The sequence below is a fragment of the Phyllostomus discolor genome, chromosome 4 (genome assembly GCF_004126475.2).
Source record: "Phyllostomus discolor isolate MPI-MPIP mPhyDis1 chromosome 4, mPhyDis1.pri.v3, whole genome shotgun sequence".
In the NCBI taxonomy this organism is placed as follows: Eukaryota; Metazoa; Chordata; class Mammalia; order Chiroptera; family Phyllostomidae; genus Phyllostomus; species Phyllostomus discolor.
In genome coordinates this window covers 44,724,378-44,739,799 of record NC_040906.2, presented here as the reverse complement: position 1 = coordinate 44,739,799, position 15,422 = coordinate 44,724,378, and the positions used below count along the sequence as shown (strand labels likewise).

The 15,422-nt window shown below is 40.1% G+C and overlaps 1 protein-coding gene across 3 annotated transcripts in view; it reads right to left on the bottom strand.

The window, feature by feature from the left end:
- Positions 1–15,422, bottom strand: part of ZNF385B (zinc finger protein 385B) — a 364,705-nt gene that overhangs the window by 276,851 nt on the left and 72,432 nt on the right. For all 3 annotated transcript variants that reach the window (XM_028510982.2, XM_036023228.1, XM_036023229.1), the window contains exon 2: positions 2,273–2,590. In XM_028510982.2, coding sequence (XP_028366783.1) covers positions 2,273–2,588 — 316 coding nt within the window. In that variant the 5' untranslated portion in view covers positions 2,589–2,590. The remainder of the gene's footprint in view (positions 1–2,272; positions 2,591–15,422) is intronic.

Here is a 15,422-nt window from a genome sequence, read left to right as displayed (position 1 = left end):
TTAATTCTAAAAGGAGATATTATTATATCTACTTTTTTTCAGATGCAATGATTAATGCTAATCACTTTCAGAGGTTAACTGAACTGCCTTCATCACATGCTAAACCCAAGTCTTCTGCGAATGGATCATTGACTGTATTTTCAATTATGAAAATTGTCCTTTATGCCTAAAATACAGACTTGAAAATCTGTCACCTTTTCTTACCCATTTTTCTATATATTAATATATTGTGCTATCCTACATGATGGGCCATGTTTTACTTATAGAATATATGCATAATTATTTGCTTATATCTTTGCTAAATTTGATATCAGCCAGCTAATTTCATTAGCACTAGCATGGGAGAATAGAGAAATTAATGAATTGGAGATTTGCATTTCTGTTTTCAAGAAATATCAAAGTGAAATAGTTTGCTGTGAAAGCAGCTATTCATGACCACGACGACTGTATGACAGCACATAGGTCCAACTTTAATCTGAGTGCCACTGCACAGTGGGAAACCACGGCCAACGAGTGAGGAAGAATGCCGGCTTTACTCTTCATCAAACATGGCTGGGACGTGGGCTTGCCATTTCCGTGCTGCACGGAGCTGGACAAAGGACTGCATCTCTCCGTGCCTGGTCTGTGAACAATGGATAACCGTAGCACCTACCTCAGGGTCGATGAGAGGATTCAATGAGGAAATTCCTCTGTAGTTCTTAGGACCAGAACATTAGAAAGTGCTCAATGAATGCTAGCTACTAATATTACTAATCAGAAGCTATAGGTTAACCTAGCTAGATGTAATTTGAACCTGTGCTCAGGGTTATTTGCTCTCTGATTTAAACATAAGACTGTAATCAGTTTTAATCTAATACCAACTATAGTTTAATACATAAATAATTATTTTAATATGAAAACTACAGATACATTAATGTTAATGTATTATAATGATAAGGGTTCTTATAATTACCTAAATATATACATATTATAATTATAAGAGTTCTTATAATTACAATACATAAATGCAACAGGAAAACAGTGATTTTTCAATATTTTAATAAGCATGCATCTTATATCCTGTAAGCTCTCCTAAGTCTTGCGCAGTATGATAAGTAGATAAGTAGCCATTGGGAAAATAATTTAATGGAATTAAATTGGTAAAAAATAGTTAGGTTAACTTGAAATATAGAAAAAATTATCTATAGCACACATACAAATAATTTATACTGGACCTTAGTAAGGATCATGTCATAACTTCACAAAACCAAAAACTATGTAACAGCACTGAGTGAAATTCCAACAAATGGCTATTCTGCACCATCTCACTTCAGGCTGAAGCCTCATCACCAGAGCAGACACTTGCTAGTGTGGAATTTGAAGCTCTTCCCCCACATTTAGGAGGACATTTATCTTGACCTCCCAGGTAAACCTGGGTAGGAGGTCCACTTTTTGTAGGCATCTTCACCATAAATCATAGTAAATTTCACATTTTCCTTTAATCAGATCACAGTGAAGACACCCAGTGACCAGCGATGTGGAGGAGGAGGTGCTGACCAAGGATAAGACTCAGAATTCAGGGCAGATGCAGGAAAGGGAAAATCCCTGAGCTTCTGCTGCACACAGCTCACAGGAAAGGGTGAGAGGCAAGAGGCGAGGGAAAGTGCTTGTGGTGGTGCCGGACCTCAGACGTAAGCCTTGTCAGTTTTGACAATGTTTGTTCCTATTGCAGGAACCGCCTGCACAGAAACAGCTGTGGCTGGCAACTCTCTAGAAGAATGTAGCAAATCTAACACACAAGATTAATGCTCCTTCCTTGCATCATGGGACTTTATAAATAGAGCTGCAGCTTTTTATATACTGTCGAGTACTATGCTATCCAATAAAAGCAGACAAAGAAAACCCAACAAAGCCTAATTTTACGGAGAAGGGGAAAAACTGATACCACTGATCCATTTTGAACACATTCAAAATATTTTAAGCATTGTTCACATCCTCTGGGGACACGGAGCAGAGCCCATGATCCAATACACAAAGAGTGTGTGTGTGTGTGTGTGTGTGTGTATTTGTGGCTAATGTAATATATATATATATATATATATATATATATATATATAATAAATCTATACTGAAAGTAACAAAGAGCTCTTGGATATTACCTGTAGGGAAAAGAATACATGTTATCTCCGTGTAGGCTTTAAGCTGAAAGGTAAGTTTTGCCCTCAAGCCCTTGTTTTCTAGAACAGAAGCTTTTGCCCCAGCAGCAAACAGAGCCCAAGGCGCTCCTGCCTACCTGTGCTGGCGTTGGAGCTGGGGCTGGCCAGCAGCGGCCCTCCACCCTGCGCCGGGGGCTGAGGCTGCCCATCACTCAGCTGTTTGACTCGTCTACGGTGGGATTTGCCGTTGTAGTGGACCTGGGCCTGGGCTGCAGAGTTCAGCTGGATGTTGCACACCTCACAGAAGGAGAACAAAATTTTCTTTTTCTCTTTACTGAACTGGTCCTCAGGCCTGTCGGGTTTTATCCTCTTGTCTTCAAAGCCCCGCAGGAAAGTTGCCATATTCATAATTCCATCTTCAGGGTAGTTGTCAGGGCTTAAATAGTACTTCATACCTGAAAAAGACGGGTACAACTGCCTGTGAAATAGGTACCTTTTTATCTCCTTGTAGGATTACAATAAATTTTCATGGTATGCTTTGGGTGTCCAAATTTTTGGCATCTCTGGGCCACACTAGAAGAAGAGTTAGTTGCCTTGGGCTGCATATCAAATACACAAACACTAATGAAAACTGATTAGCAAAAACGAAGGTTTTAAGTAAATTTACAATGCTGTGTTGGGCCCCATACACAGCCACCCAGGGCTGCATGCGGCCTGCAGGCTGCAGGTTGGACACCCCTGGTAGGCCAAAAGTCTCCCAGCTATGCGGTGGTCACTCGTGGAAACAGTCATCAAGAGTCACTAACTGAGCAAATGCAGTCTTTAAACATGTGTTCCCTCCACTGAAAGCACTTTCCACTCCATCTTTGCCCCTCGCCCCTCACTTCTCAAGTCCTTTCCTCTCTTAACTTGCCCACCCCTGAGACCTTAGCTGGAGCACTGCTCTCTCCAGACAACCAGTCTGAGCCTGGAGACGAGGCAGACCTCTGGCTACCTGCTGGAACAGTGCTGTATGACCTCCCTGCATCACAATCATTAACAGTGCGTTTTACATGCATTTGTGCGGCCGTCTGGTTTATGTTCTCCAATACAGCGGGAACTTTGTGAGGGCCATAACCTCATTTCTGGATGTCCTTTAGGCCTAAAACAGCACATTTTACATAATAGACATTCAATTATGTAGTGAAGAAAGGAAGGACTAAATGATGTTCTGAACCGAGAACTGTGAAAAAATGTGCTTATCAACACAAAGATGGGCACCTGAAAACAGATTCATGCCGTCACCTGTGGGGAGAGTAAATAACAAAGACTGAAGCACAGTGTGACTGCAACTTAGATTTGGTTGTGTTTCAAAAGCCCCTTTACACATCAGTCAGTGGGAATTGGAACATATTTTCTTACAGATGTAGTGAAACAAATTTATTTAGGTTTCCAGATTAGCCCAGAAACATCAATTTAACCTTTGATGAGGTGGAAATACAGAACATATGAAATACAAAATAACAGAAATACAATATGTGGAAAACTAGTATTTGAAATATAGAAAAAATTAAACTAAGATATAATTTTATTTACTTTTAAGTAGTGAACTTTTTCATTTATTTAGATAAGGGTAGAGTGATAGATTATAATTTAAGTGAAGATTTTAAACGAGACTGCTCAGTGCCTCGAGAACCTCAGCAGCCTGGGTTTTTATTTTGGTCAGTTTTACATTAACATATGTAATTTCCTCACTTTAGTAATGCTGGTCTTACCAGCATTTTCATACTTATTAGGGTAATTATTGCAATGTTTTTGGTTTTCAACCAGAACAAGGAAAAGGACACACTGTCATAGAAGAAAGAGGAGTACACGAGTCAGGGAATAACTGGCAAGAACTGCATGAGGAAGAAGTGGCTGAGAGGGGCGGTAGCGTGACAGGAGTGAGGAAAGACTCTGATAAACAACGGATCGGATCGTGGCTTGTGAGGGAGTTCTGCCTTCAGGAAAACTCGGGAAGATGAGAAGCATTGGCTCGGGCAGTTCTATTGATCCGAGTCAGCACTGGAGTCCATAGAAAGGAAGGAGCTGGTGGAGACAAGTCTGTATTTGGAGTGTTCACCCGTCGAATGTGTAAATTCAGGAAATGAATCATAGCACATGGCATGATTGTGAAGATTGAATTCCGTGCATACAGTATACCGTAAAGAATTCCTTATTTACACGCGCACTCCATATTGCAAAGTGCCCGCTGCATTACACCACAGAACAAGTCACAACCATCAGAAAGTTGTAAGAAAACTGCTCATTTTTACATGTAAAACCTATTTGCCCCATAATTTCTTTACACTGATGCCACCATTTTAAGGAACTCTCTTTCACAAAATTTTCCAAAAAGAATCCATGCCTTTTACCTCTCCACAAAGGCAGTTTTCTTCTTTAAAAATCTATTCAAACTATACATAAATAGGCTTTAAGCAATTCCTGTAGCTGAGTTATAAATGAAATGTTGTTTGAACTGCACATACATCAATACTTTTGCTTTTGTTCCCTGAATCCATATTATTATGGGGGGGAGGGGTCACAAAAACATTTTTTAATAAAACTTTAGAAAATATCAGTGCCCTATAAAAGTTATGTTCAAACATATTACTTTGTGTCCTCTCTTATAAAGTATTAAAATCTATCTTAAGAACTCACTGAACATACTGATAAGCAAAGAGATAATCTTTAAAAGAGCTCATTGTTAAGACATCATGCCCTACCTAGAAAACGAGTTCATGGTAAAACATAAGGAAAACTGTAACTTCTAACCTCGCAAGGCTGGGTCAGACACCTCGCCCTGCACTGCTGAAGTCTGGGTGTTATACTTCACCTCAAGCAACCACGGTTCCTCACCCAGCTGAGGACCAATGACGCTCTGGTCTGAAACTGACCCCCTTGGAGGTAGTGCCAACTGACACACAGTGGTTCACGGGACACACATCGTGACACTCCTTTTTAAATTTGAATTATTTAAAAAATGACCTTTTAATATTATCTTATAAAAGATAAGGCCTGCTTACCTGTGCTTTTCTGACTGATATTTGTCTAGAAATAAAGCATACTTTAGATTTATTTAAATATACATTATTTGAAGTAGTTAGAAACAAACCTTTAATATGAAACGAATGGCTATTCTATAACTGTCCTGTAAAAACCTCTTTAAGCCCCAGCTGCTATGGCTCAGTGGATTGAGTGTGGGCCTGTGAGCCAAAGGGTCAGGGGTTTGATTCCCAGTCAGGGCACATGCCTGGGTTGCAGGCCAGGTCCCCAGTAGGGAATGTGCGAGAGGCAACCACACACTGATGTTTCTCTCCCTCTCTTTCTTCCTCCCTTCCCCTCACTCTAAAAATAAATAAAATCTTAAAAAACAATAACAAAAAAAACCCTCTTTAGTATACCAGCACCCTTCATAATCTTTATCCCTATTTTACTTCCTCCCAGAGTTACTCTCCAAGATGATTCCACAAGGCTCCAACACCACATTCAGGGGGCACTCTAGAGAGGAAGTGATGCCTGGGGGTGGGGGTGGGGGTCCACCAAGTCCCAATTTATTAATCTAGTTACAAAAACACAGAGAGAAGAAAACACACTCTGACACTGATTCTTGCCCACTTAATTATGTTGCCAATCTATGTGTGGTTCTGACTCATAAACTCCTACTTTAAAGGAAGGTAAAAAAATGAGTTCTTGGGTATCAGGCTAAAAACAACATTGTTACCCTCAAATACAGTTTGTATGTTTCATTATTTATTTTCTAACAGAATCCAGGTATACGAAGCTATATTTGTTTCAATTAAATGCTGACTATATATACATCCTATCCTTTGTCCTATGGTGCCTAAAGAAATGAATACAATAAAGAACTTCAAAAAATAAAGAGCTTCAAGTAAACAAGAAGCAGCAACCACGGCTGTACGGCTGTTCCTATTTGGGAGTGACTCTGGAGAATTCCTGTATCACAGTCCCCGAAGTACCCTCAGCGTACTTCTACAGCATGATAGTTTTATCATATTGGACTGACATTTATTGCTTGGTTTGATTTTAGTAGGAGTTGATTTGTCTCAGATTTTTTTTTTCCTCATCACCTACTGACACCCTGCTGAGTTCTAGTGAAATAGTTTGTTGCAGGGTGATTTGCCCTGAGGTGAATCCCAGGAGATTTTGACACTAATTGATGAATAAGAGAGACTGATATTTTAATGCTTCTAGCAGAGTGTTTGTTTCTCTTGAGAAAAATATTTGAATTCAGTTTGAGGGGCACACTGCTCTTTTGTTTTAGGGAGGACATCTTAGAGGATTGTTCAAATAAGTGGAAATGTGAAGGTCTTCTGGAAATAATATGGCTCCAAGGAGCCTAATCTGCTTTTCATAATCCTATAAAAGGTTGTTTTCACTGCAGCACAATGACAATGCTGCAAATTATCTTTCCTTTCACAATTGTTTTTGTTTTCCTGTAAGTTGATTTAAATTGTATTGTCCCTAAAGTTTTTGTTAGATACTGGGAGGTGAGTGTGTTTTCTTGTTCAAGCACTTAACCAAGGGAGCTAGGTGGAGACTGGAAGCCAGTAAGGACATGAATGCCTCTCACCTTAGAAAGAAGAACAGCCTGAGATCTGAAGCTCAAACTGGACCACACTGTACAGCCAGCCTCCTATTTGGGACCATTTCCAATTAATAAACTCGACTTTGGGGAAAGTACTGATGTTGTTCTGAATTTTCTTGGGACCTAAAGGTACAGACTCTATGTCTGTTGATGAATGCAGGAATACCACAAAGGAAAAGATTTTTCCACTGTCACCCTAAAAAGATTCATAGGGGCAGAAAATAGACGCTTAGAGGGATGAGCCTGTGACTGACTGTCACTGGGCCTGGGGCTCAGGTGACTTGTGATCCAGACATGAGAGACTTGTTCTCAACATTCCCTTGGAGGGAAAGTAGGTGGATCCCTGAAACACGGAGACGAACCTGGGCAGAGCAAACTGCATAACAGAAAATGCCTGTGGAGGGCTTTGGCCTCTGAACTCGGAGAACCACCTCATCTCCTAACAATGATGGAGTTGTCCACTTGTATTTTCTTTTTCTTCAAATCTTGAAGCTGTGAATGAGGTCCTGCAAATGTCACAGCTGAGCTCCCCATTACTGTGGGGAATTGTGTGTGAGTCTGGAAGGGCACCCAGGGTTAAGGCCACACATGGGAAGCAGCAGCAAGAGGCTGAAGATGTCACTCAAACACAAAAGAATGATGCAGTGGCCCAGAACCAGGCAGCTGGTTAGGATGTCAAATAACAAATGGCTTGGAGTAGCTCAGGCATTCAAAAAAGTATGCAAGAGGGCAAGCTGACAAAATAATGGAATTCTTGCATCAAGTAGGGAAGAAGTTTGAACTATTTTGAATTAGGTAATATACCAGTAATAGGTAAATAGTCTGGGGCATTCGAGTTACACAACTGTAAATAAAACAAGGTTATTTTATTCTCATTCATTATTGTAGATCCAAAAGCAGACAGATGTCCAACACATAAAAGGTGTTCCACCAACCTTTGGCAAAGTAAAATAATAGCTACAATTAATTCAGTTGAAGTTCTTTCCCTTCTTTATATTGTATCTACATGAGATAATGGAGGTTAGCTGAACCTATTGTAATAATTATTTAATAATTATGTAAATTAAACTATCATGCTGTATGCCTTAAACTTATACAGTGATGTAAGTCTATTATTTCTCAATAAAACTGAAAAAAGAATTCCATGACCCAGAAGTTGTATTCCCAGGCACTTATCCATGTAAACTCTTCAACAACTGTGCCAGGAGACATGGATAAGAATGTTCACATTCACCTCTCAACCCAGAAACAATCCCTGTATCTATCATGAGCAGAGCAGATAAATAATCTATACATCAGAGGGCAGAATAAATGAATAAAACATTAGCACACACAAACACAAAGTAAAAAGACCAGCTTTGTTACCTCAAAATTATTATCTCAAAGAGATAAATAATATTTAAACACAAATATAATACAATTTCTATTTCTCTATCTTAAAAGTTGTTTTCACTGCTGGTTTAGGCTTTGGCCTTAAACAAATATTGATTTTAACACTGAGGTCTCAGTGTTCCACCACAACGTGTACACGGTACACCAGCAGCTATAAGCAAGAACCACGTCCGTCCACTGGACTATGCAGTCAAAGGCTGGATCCCACTCACCCTCTGCTCCAGCTGGCACAGCGGTGCGGCAGGGGACCGCAGAACAAGGACGAGACAACTCAAAATCACACCCGAGCAGGAGGACCTGGGCAAGGGCAGGTGTGACAGCTGCGTTCCTCCACAGAAACCTTAACCGCCCTCCTCTGCAGACAGGCCCGAGAGCCACTCCTGCAGGATGTCAGCTGAGTCCCTGTGTGAAGCAAGAACGAGCTCTCCTGGCTCCCTGAGGTAACAACTGCCAAGCACCTTCTGCTTGGCGGAAGGGAACTTGAATAATTCGATAGATTGCTCCACACAAGTGAGATCCATCCATCAAGCAAGTACTGTTCTCAGTTCATTGAAATCTCAGGTCATCTTAAGTTTATGAACAAGAACGGTGTTTGCTGGCTTATGGTATGTGGGGAAGTGTAGTTAAATGAAAGAGACCATGTTAACAGTCTAATTTCAAGTCACACACTCTACATATGCCATCCAGACACATTTTTATATCGACTGAATTCTACTCTTTATAAAGGTAATATGTTCTAGAGATTTTAGAAAATACAAAGAGCAGAAAAGAATTAGGGGAAAATCTTCTATGTTCCTACCATTCAAAGTCAAGCACATTTTATTGTTTATTTCTAGTCTTTCTAAATGCATACATTGTTTTCACAGATTTCTGGTTTGACAACACAGACTTGCTAAAAGTTCAAATATATAAATACATTAGAGCTGAGCTTTTAAATTGATTACATTCACTTGCAATTAGATTGATAGGATGTCAATATCTTACTCCTCTGACAAGGATCGAACGCACCTGTAACAGGGTCCTACCGAAAAGAAACACCTTCAACAGGGGCTGCCCTGGGCAAGGCAGCCTGGAAGGCCAGGTCTGAACTAAGAGCTGAAGGATGAGTAGGAATAAAGAAAAGAACATTCCAGGAAAAGATGAAATGTGCAAAGGTCCAGAAGCCGGGTCCCTCTGGAGCAGAGAAGGCAAGAGAAACGAGATGTGAAGGAGCGCGGAGGTACCGAGAGGGGTCAGAAGACCAGGGCCCGTGGGGGCGGAGCTGCAAGTGCTGGTCCAGGGGAGGTGTGGACGTGTTTTCCGTTGGACGGCGGATGTGCTCGGACTTGATTTCTGAAAAACATCACTTGGCCTTCAGAGTGGATGAAACACGTGCTGCATGGTAGAGAGACTGCCTCGTGAAGAGACCGATTCCAAGGAAGAGGAAATGGCAGATGGGCCTGGAGCACGGTGGCCACAGCAGAAGAAAAAAGTGGAGAGATTCGAAAAACTGGAGTAGAAAAACCAACAGACTTGGTGATAGGTTAAACAAGACTAGGGGCAGAGGGAGAGAAGACTGGTGTCAAAGACGATTTTAAATGTAGCTGGGACAGTTCTTACATAAAATACCGATGCTAGGGACCCCTCCTTAGAGATTCTGGTGTGACTGGTCTGGCACCGAGCACGGCCTCTGAGTGGAAGCCTCCCAGGTTTCCCTGGGCAGCCAGGGTGGGAACGGCTTCTCTAAAGACCACAGCTATCTGAAAGTGATTTCTGCCCCAGTCTGGGGGCCAGCTGTGCAGTGGTCAATGCATTTCACCCTGACACCAGCCAGGTCTGGAAAGGGGATTTGGTCCCTCCATTCCAGAGAGAAGCACCAGCACTTTGGGGACTTTGGGGATCCCATTAGACTGTAACCCCCAGAATACTGTACGGCAATCCCAGACTACAGTCAGCCCAAGAACCTTCTCCTCAGGTCTTGAGTGGCTTTTCTCTCATTTCAAGACACAGGCGTCTTGGAGGACCGGCAAGACGGAGCAATCTGAAGCACACCGCATTCAGGAAGCTAGAGCCCCGCATTCAATTCTCAGCAGCTAGTGGGCTCTCGTGTTCTACTAGGCAGAATTTCCTCCTCCTGTACCCTGGCTCCATCCTGCTTCCTCCGAGCAGTTTTCACTTGATTCCCAACACCCACCTGGGATAAATGGGGTGTGCTGTGACCTCCTTTAGGCTTCCCCCCTCCCTGAAGTGACTGTAGGTGACTTCTCTATTAATTCACTTTTATCCCAGTTAAGAAAGGTTTTTATTCTAAACATCACAATAGGGTATTCTTCCTGACCCTTCCCAGGAACTTTGTTGATAATACTGTTTGGAAAACAAGAATAATTTTTCAAAAAGTGACATTTAGAAATATTTTAGACATTTTAACATGGGATAACATCCTCAAAGAAAAGTGTTTTCTTTGACAATGTATTGACATGAATTTGTAGTAAAAATAACAAACCCATAGATGGACTGTGTGATTCATAAAAGTCAAATCGGAGAACTTTTGCCTGGGACAAATGCTGAGTGTAGGAAGACAGATGGACAGGATGCCCACTCAGAAGACGTGAGACAGGACTGTCCCAGCATATGGTCATCCTATGCTTACAACATACTGCTTTAGGACAGGAGGCCTTTAACGAAGCGCCAAACCAAGAAAGTGCCGTATGATGTACTTTCTTCACAATTTTACATGAAGGAACAACCCTTGGAATCTTATGAGTTCACTAAAGGGCTAATAAGTAGATTGTACTGTTGTTTTTGTATCTTCTAGAATATACAATACACCTAAAATATATATATATATATATGCCTTGACAACCCTGGAGGGTTGGGAGTATGAAGGGATCAAAAAAAGGGGGTGGGAGAGGAGAGAGAAAGAACTCATGAACACAGACAACAATATGGTGATTGCAGAAGGGAGGGCGTGGGTGAAGGTGGAAGAGGGTATGGGGGATGAATGGTGATAAAAAATTAAAAATATATATATCATTGAAAATTTAACAGATATGTCTTCTTTTTGGAAAACAAAAGTGATACAAAAATGTTTAACCTAGTAGTGTTTGAGTATTTTATTTTTTTAATTACTTTTGTAATAAGAAAATTATTTTCTTATTACAAAACTAATGGTTCACTTTCACCAATTAATCTGTAGCTTCAACACAGTCTTAACCAAAATGCCAGCAGGATTATGTTTTGAAACTGAGGCATGATGAAGAACAGAGAGCTGTCAGTGGGGAGGGGGTTTGGGTGGCTGGGTGAAAAAGGTGAAAGGATTAAGCAAAAATAAACCAACAAATCAACCAACCTCATACACACAGACAACAGTGTGGGGATGACCAGAGGAAAAGGGGGATTGGTGGGGGGGTAGTCGGGGTTAAAGGGACAAATGGTGATGGGAGGACATTTGACTTGGGGTGGTATATGCACAATACAGTGTACAGACAATGTATTATAGAATTGTCCACCTGAAACCCATATAATTGTATTAGTAAATGTCACCCCAATAAATAATTAAAAATGTACATAGAAGTTCAAAGAGCCAAGAATAGCCAAGGCCATTCTGAATACCTACAGAGCTGGAGGACTTACACTAGCAGATACCACAGCCTATTAAGAGGCTCTGGCAATTAAAGCAGTCCAGTTTTGACCCAAGAAAAAAACAAACAGTGGAACAGAAGGGAGAGCCCAGACACACCACACACACACACACACACATACACACAGTGTGTGTGTATATATATTTTTTCTATATATGTGCATATATATTTACTGTCACCTGATTTATGATAAAGATCATAATATAGCAGTGAAAGGATACTCATTTCTTTCTCTTTTTTCTTTTTTGAAGGTTTTTAAAAATTTTAATTATTGTTCGGTTATAGCTGTCCCACATTTTCCCCATCGCTCTCCCCAACCCTGTCCCCCCCCAACTCCCACAGTCAGTCCCCCCAATGTCTGTGCCCTTGAGTCCCTAGTCCTGTTCCTTTGCTTCCCCTTCCCTTTCTTTCCCCTGTTACCCTCCTTGCCCCTCCCTTCTTGTCGCTGTCAGTTTGTTCTTTATTGCCAAGTCTCTGGTTCTCCAAGTCTATGTTGCTCATTTGTTTGTTTTGTTGAGTAGGTTCCACTTAAAGGTGAGATCATCTGGTATTTGTCTTTCACTGCCTGGTATATTGCACTTAACATAATGCTCTCCACTTCCATCCAAGCTGTTGCAAAAGGTAGGGGTTTCTTCTTTCTCTCTGCTGCATAGTATTCCATTGTGTAAATGTACCACAGTTTTTTGATCCACTCATTTACCAATGGCACTTAGGCTATTTCCAACACTTGACTATTGTAAATAATGCTGCTGTGAACATAGGTATGCAAAGGTTTTTTGAATTGGTGTTTCAGGATTCTTAGGGTATAGTCCCAGCAATGGGATCACTGGATTGAAAGGCAGTTCCATTTTTAGTTTTCTGAGGAAATTCCATACTGTTTTCCACAGTGGCTATACCAGTTTGCATTCCCACCAATAGTGCACTAGGGTTCCCTTTTCTCCACAACCTTGTCAGCGCTTGTTGTCTGCTGATTTATTAATGATGGCCATTCTGACCGGTTGAAGTGGTATCTCATTGTGGTTTTAATTTGCATCTCTCTAATGGCTAGTAATGCTGAGAACTTTTTCATGTGTCTATGGGCCCTCTGTATGTCCTCCTTGACGAGGTGTCTGTTCAGGTCCTCTGTCCATTTTTTTATTGGATTGTTTGTCTTCCTGGCGTGGGTCGTGTGAGTTCTTTATGTATTTTGGAGATCAAATCCTTGTCCCAGGTAACATTGGCAAATAGTTTTCTAATATGGTTGATTCTCTTTCCATTTCGTTGATGTTTAGCCATGCAGAAGCTTTTTAGTTTGATGTAGTCCCATTTGTTTATTCTTTCCTTTATATCCCTAGCCATAGAGCATGTATTGGTGAAAATACTGTGTGTGGGATATCTAAAATTTTTCTGCCTGTGTTTTCCTCTAGGACTTTCATGATGTCATGACTTATATTTAAGTCTTTTATCCATCTTGAGTTTATTTGGGTGTATGGTGTAAGTTGGTGGTCTACTTTCATTTTTTTTTTGCATGTATTTGTCCAGATCTCTCAACACATTTACTGAAGAGGCTATTTTCACTAATTTTATGTTCCTGTTCCCTTTATAAAATATTAACTGGCCATATTGAGATGGGTTTATTTCTAGGATACTCATTCCTATAAATGGAATGGGTTGGTTGAATATCCATATTGGAAAAAAAGTACCTGGATCTCTACATTTCATACTCTATAACATTTCTAGAAGGACTGCAAATCTAAATGGTTCAAAGAAAATAGGGAATCCTTAAAAAAAGATTAAAAACCATTTTAATGACTTTGGAATAGGCACAAAAAGTATTAATCATAACAGGAAATATTACAAAATGAAATATGTTAAATGTTTCTTCATCAAAAGACATCGAGAGATTTTAAAAAAGTAACTCACAGAAGGGAAGATATATTCACAATGTACATGGGCAGCCAATGCCCTGTATCTAGAATATATACATATGAAAACTAACACAAATCACTAAGATAACCAATTAAAAGTGAGCAAAAGCCTTGAATTCACACAAAACAACATCCAAATGACAAAAAAAGACATGTGGAAAGGCACTCAACCTCATTACTCATTAGAGGAATGCAAATTAACACCAAAATGTAATACCACTACCCCACTAAAATGGTTATAATGAAAATGACAGAAAATAGAAAGTGCTTGATGAGGACGCGGAACTCCAAAAATCCAAACATGGCTGGTGAAGTATAAATTAGTACATCCACCCCAGAAAACTGCAGTATGTACTAAAGCTGGGTGTGTGCGTGGTCTAAGACCCGGCAATTCTATTCTCATATGTCCAACAGAAATACTATGTATTATGTTCACTAAACGCACAACATTCACCAGAATTTTCATAGAAGCACTAGTAGTAATAGACTCCAACTGAAAAGTGCCCAAATATCCATCAACAGTAAGATGGGTGAATATATTATAGCATATAGTATTCATTTCCACAAGAGAATACATACAGCAGTAAAAAGGAATGATTTACAAGTCCATGCAACAATATGGATGAATCTCAGTGGTATCAAGCAGAAGAAGCCAGACCAAAAACTACTAATAGTATGATTTCATCTACTTATATGAACTACAAAACCATGTGAAATCAATGCATGTGGTTAGAAGTCAGGCTAGTCCCCACCTTGGAGGTGGTGGTGGTGGTGAGGTGTCGGCAATGACTTACAGTGGGCGCAAAGTAAGCTGACAGTGCACTGTGTCTGAAGTTGGGTCCCCGTTACACAGGGGTGGTTGGTTTGCAGGAATTCATTGAGCTGGGAATTTATAAGAGGCATATTTTTCTAGACGTATATTATATTTTAATAAATGTTAAAAACTAATGTGTTCAACAGAGAAAATTTGAGAAATATCATAGAATAAAAATAATGCCCACTCAAACCCACTACCAAAGAGATATTCTTTTAATTTAGAGTATATTTTTCTAGGTTTTTGAAAATGTGACTATACATTTATAAAAATCTGATTACTGTACATACAATTGTATATTGCTTTTTCAGTTTCCATATCATAAATACCTTTCCATGCATTATCTACTTATCTTTAACACCAGTCCTAATAACAGAAAAATATCCACTCTACAGAGATAATTTAACCGAATCGGAGTCTCATTGCTAGCATATGATGCCCCGAGAAAGACCAGGGAAGCTAAGGCCAGGGTAGCTGTTTGCTCCAAACATCTCCTGATTAGACAGAATCAAGGACCATGCAAAACCATTTCATTTCCTCTGGAACCTGGGGTGGTGGTATGATAGTCTTTTTTTCCACATTTCGACTATTTTAAATATGACTGGAAAAGATTACATTTTTGTATCTGTATCTTTGTGCATATCCATGATTATTCCCTTAGGATAAATTCCGGGAAGTACATAGATTTCCTAGGTTCACCTTTACTATATATCGACACTGACTCGTAGATAAGCTGCACCTGTTATACTTCTATCAGCAGTGTGAGAGAATGTTTAGTTCCCTGCACCCTCAGCAGCACTGAGAAAGCTGTTGAAAGAACTCTTAGTCAATCTGACAAGCACAGAGCATTTTCAAATGCACTTAGGTGATTACTGACATGATTGGGCAGGTTTTCATTCGCACGTTGACTATGTATCATAGCTTTTA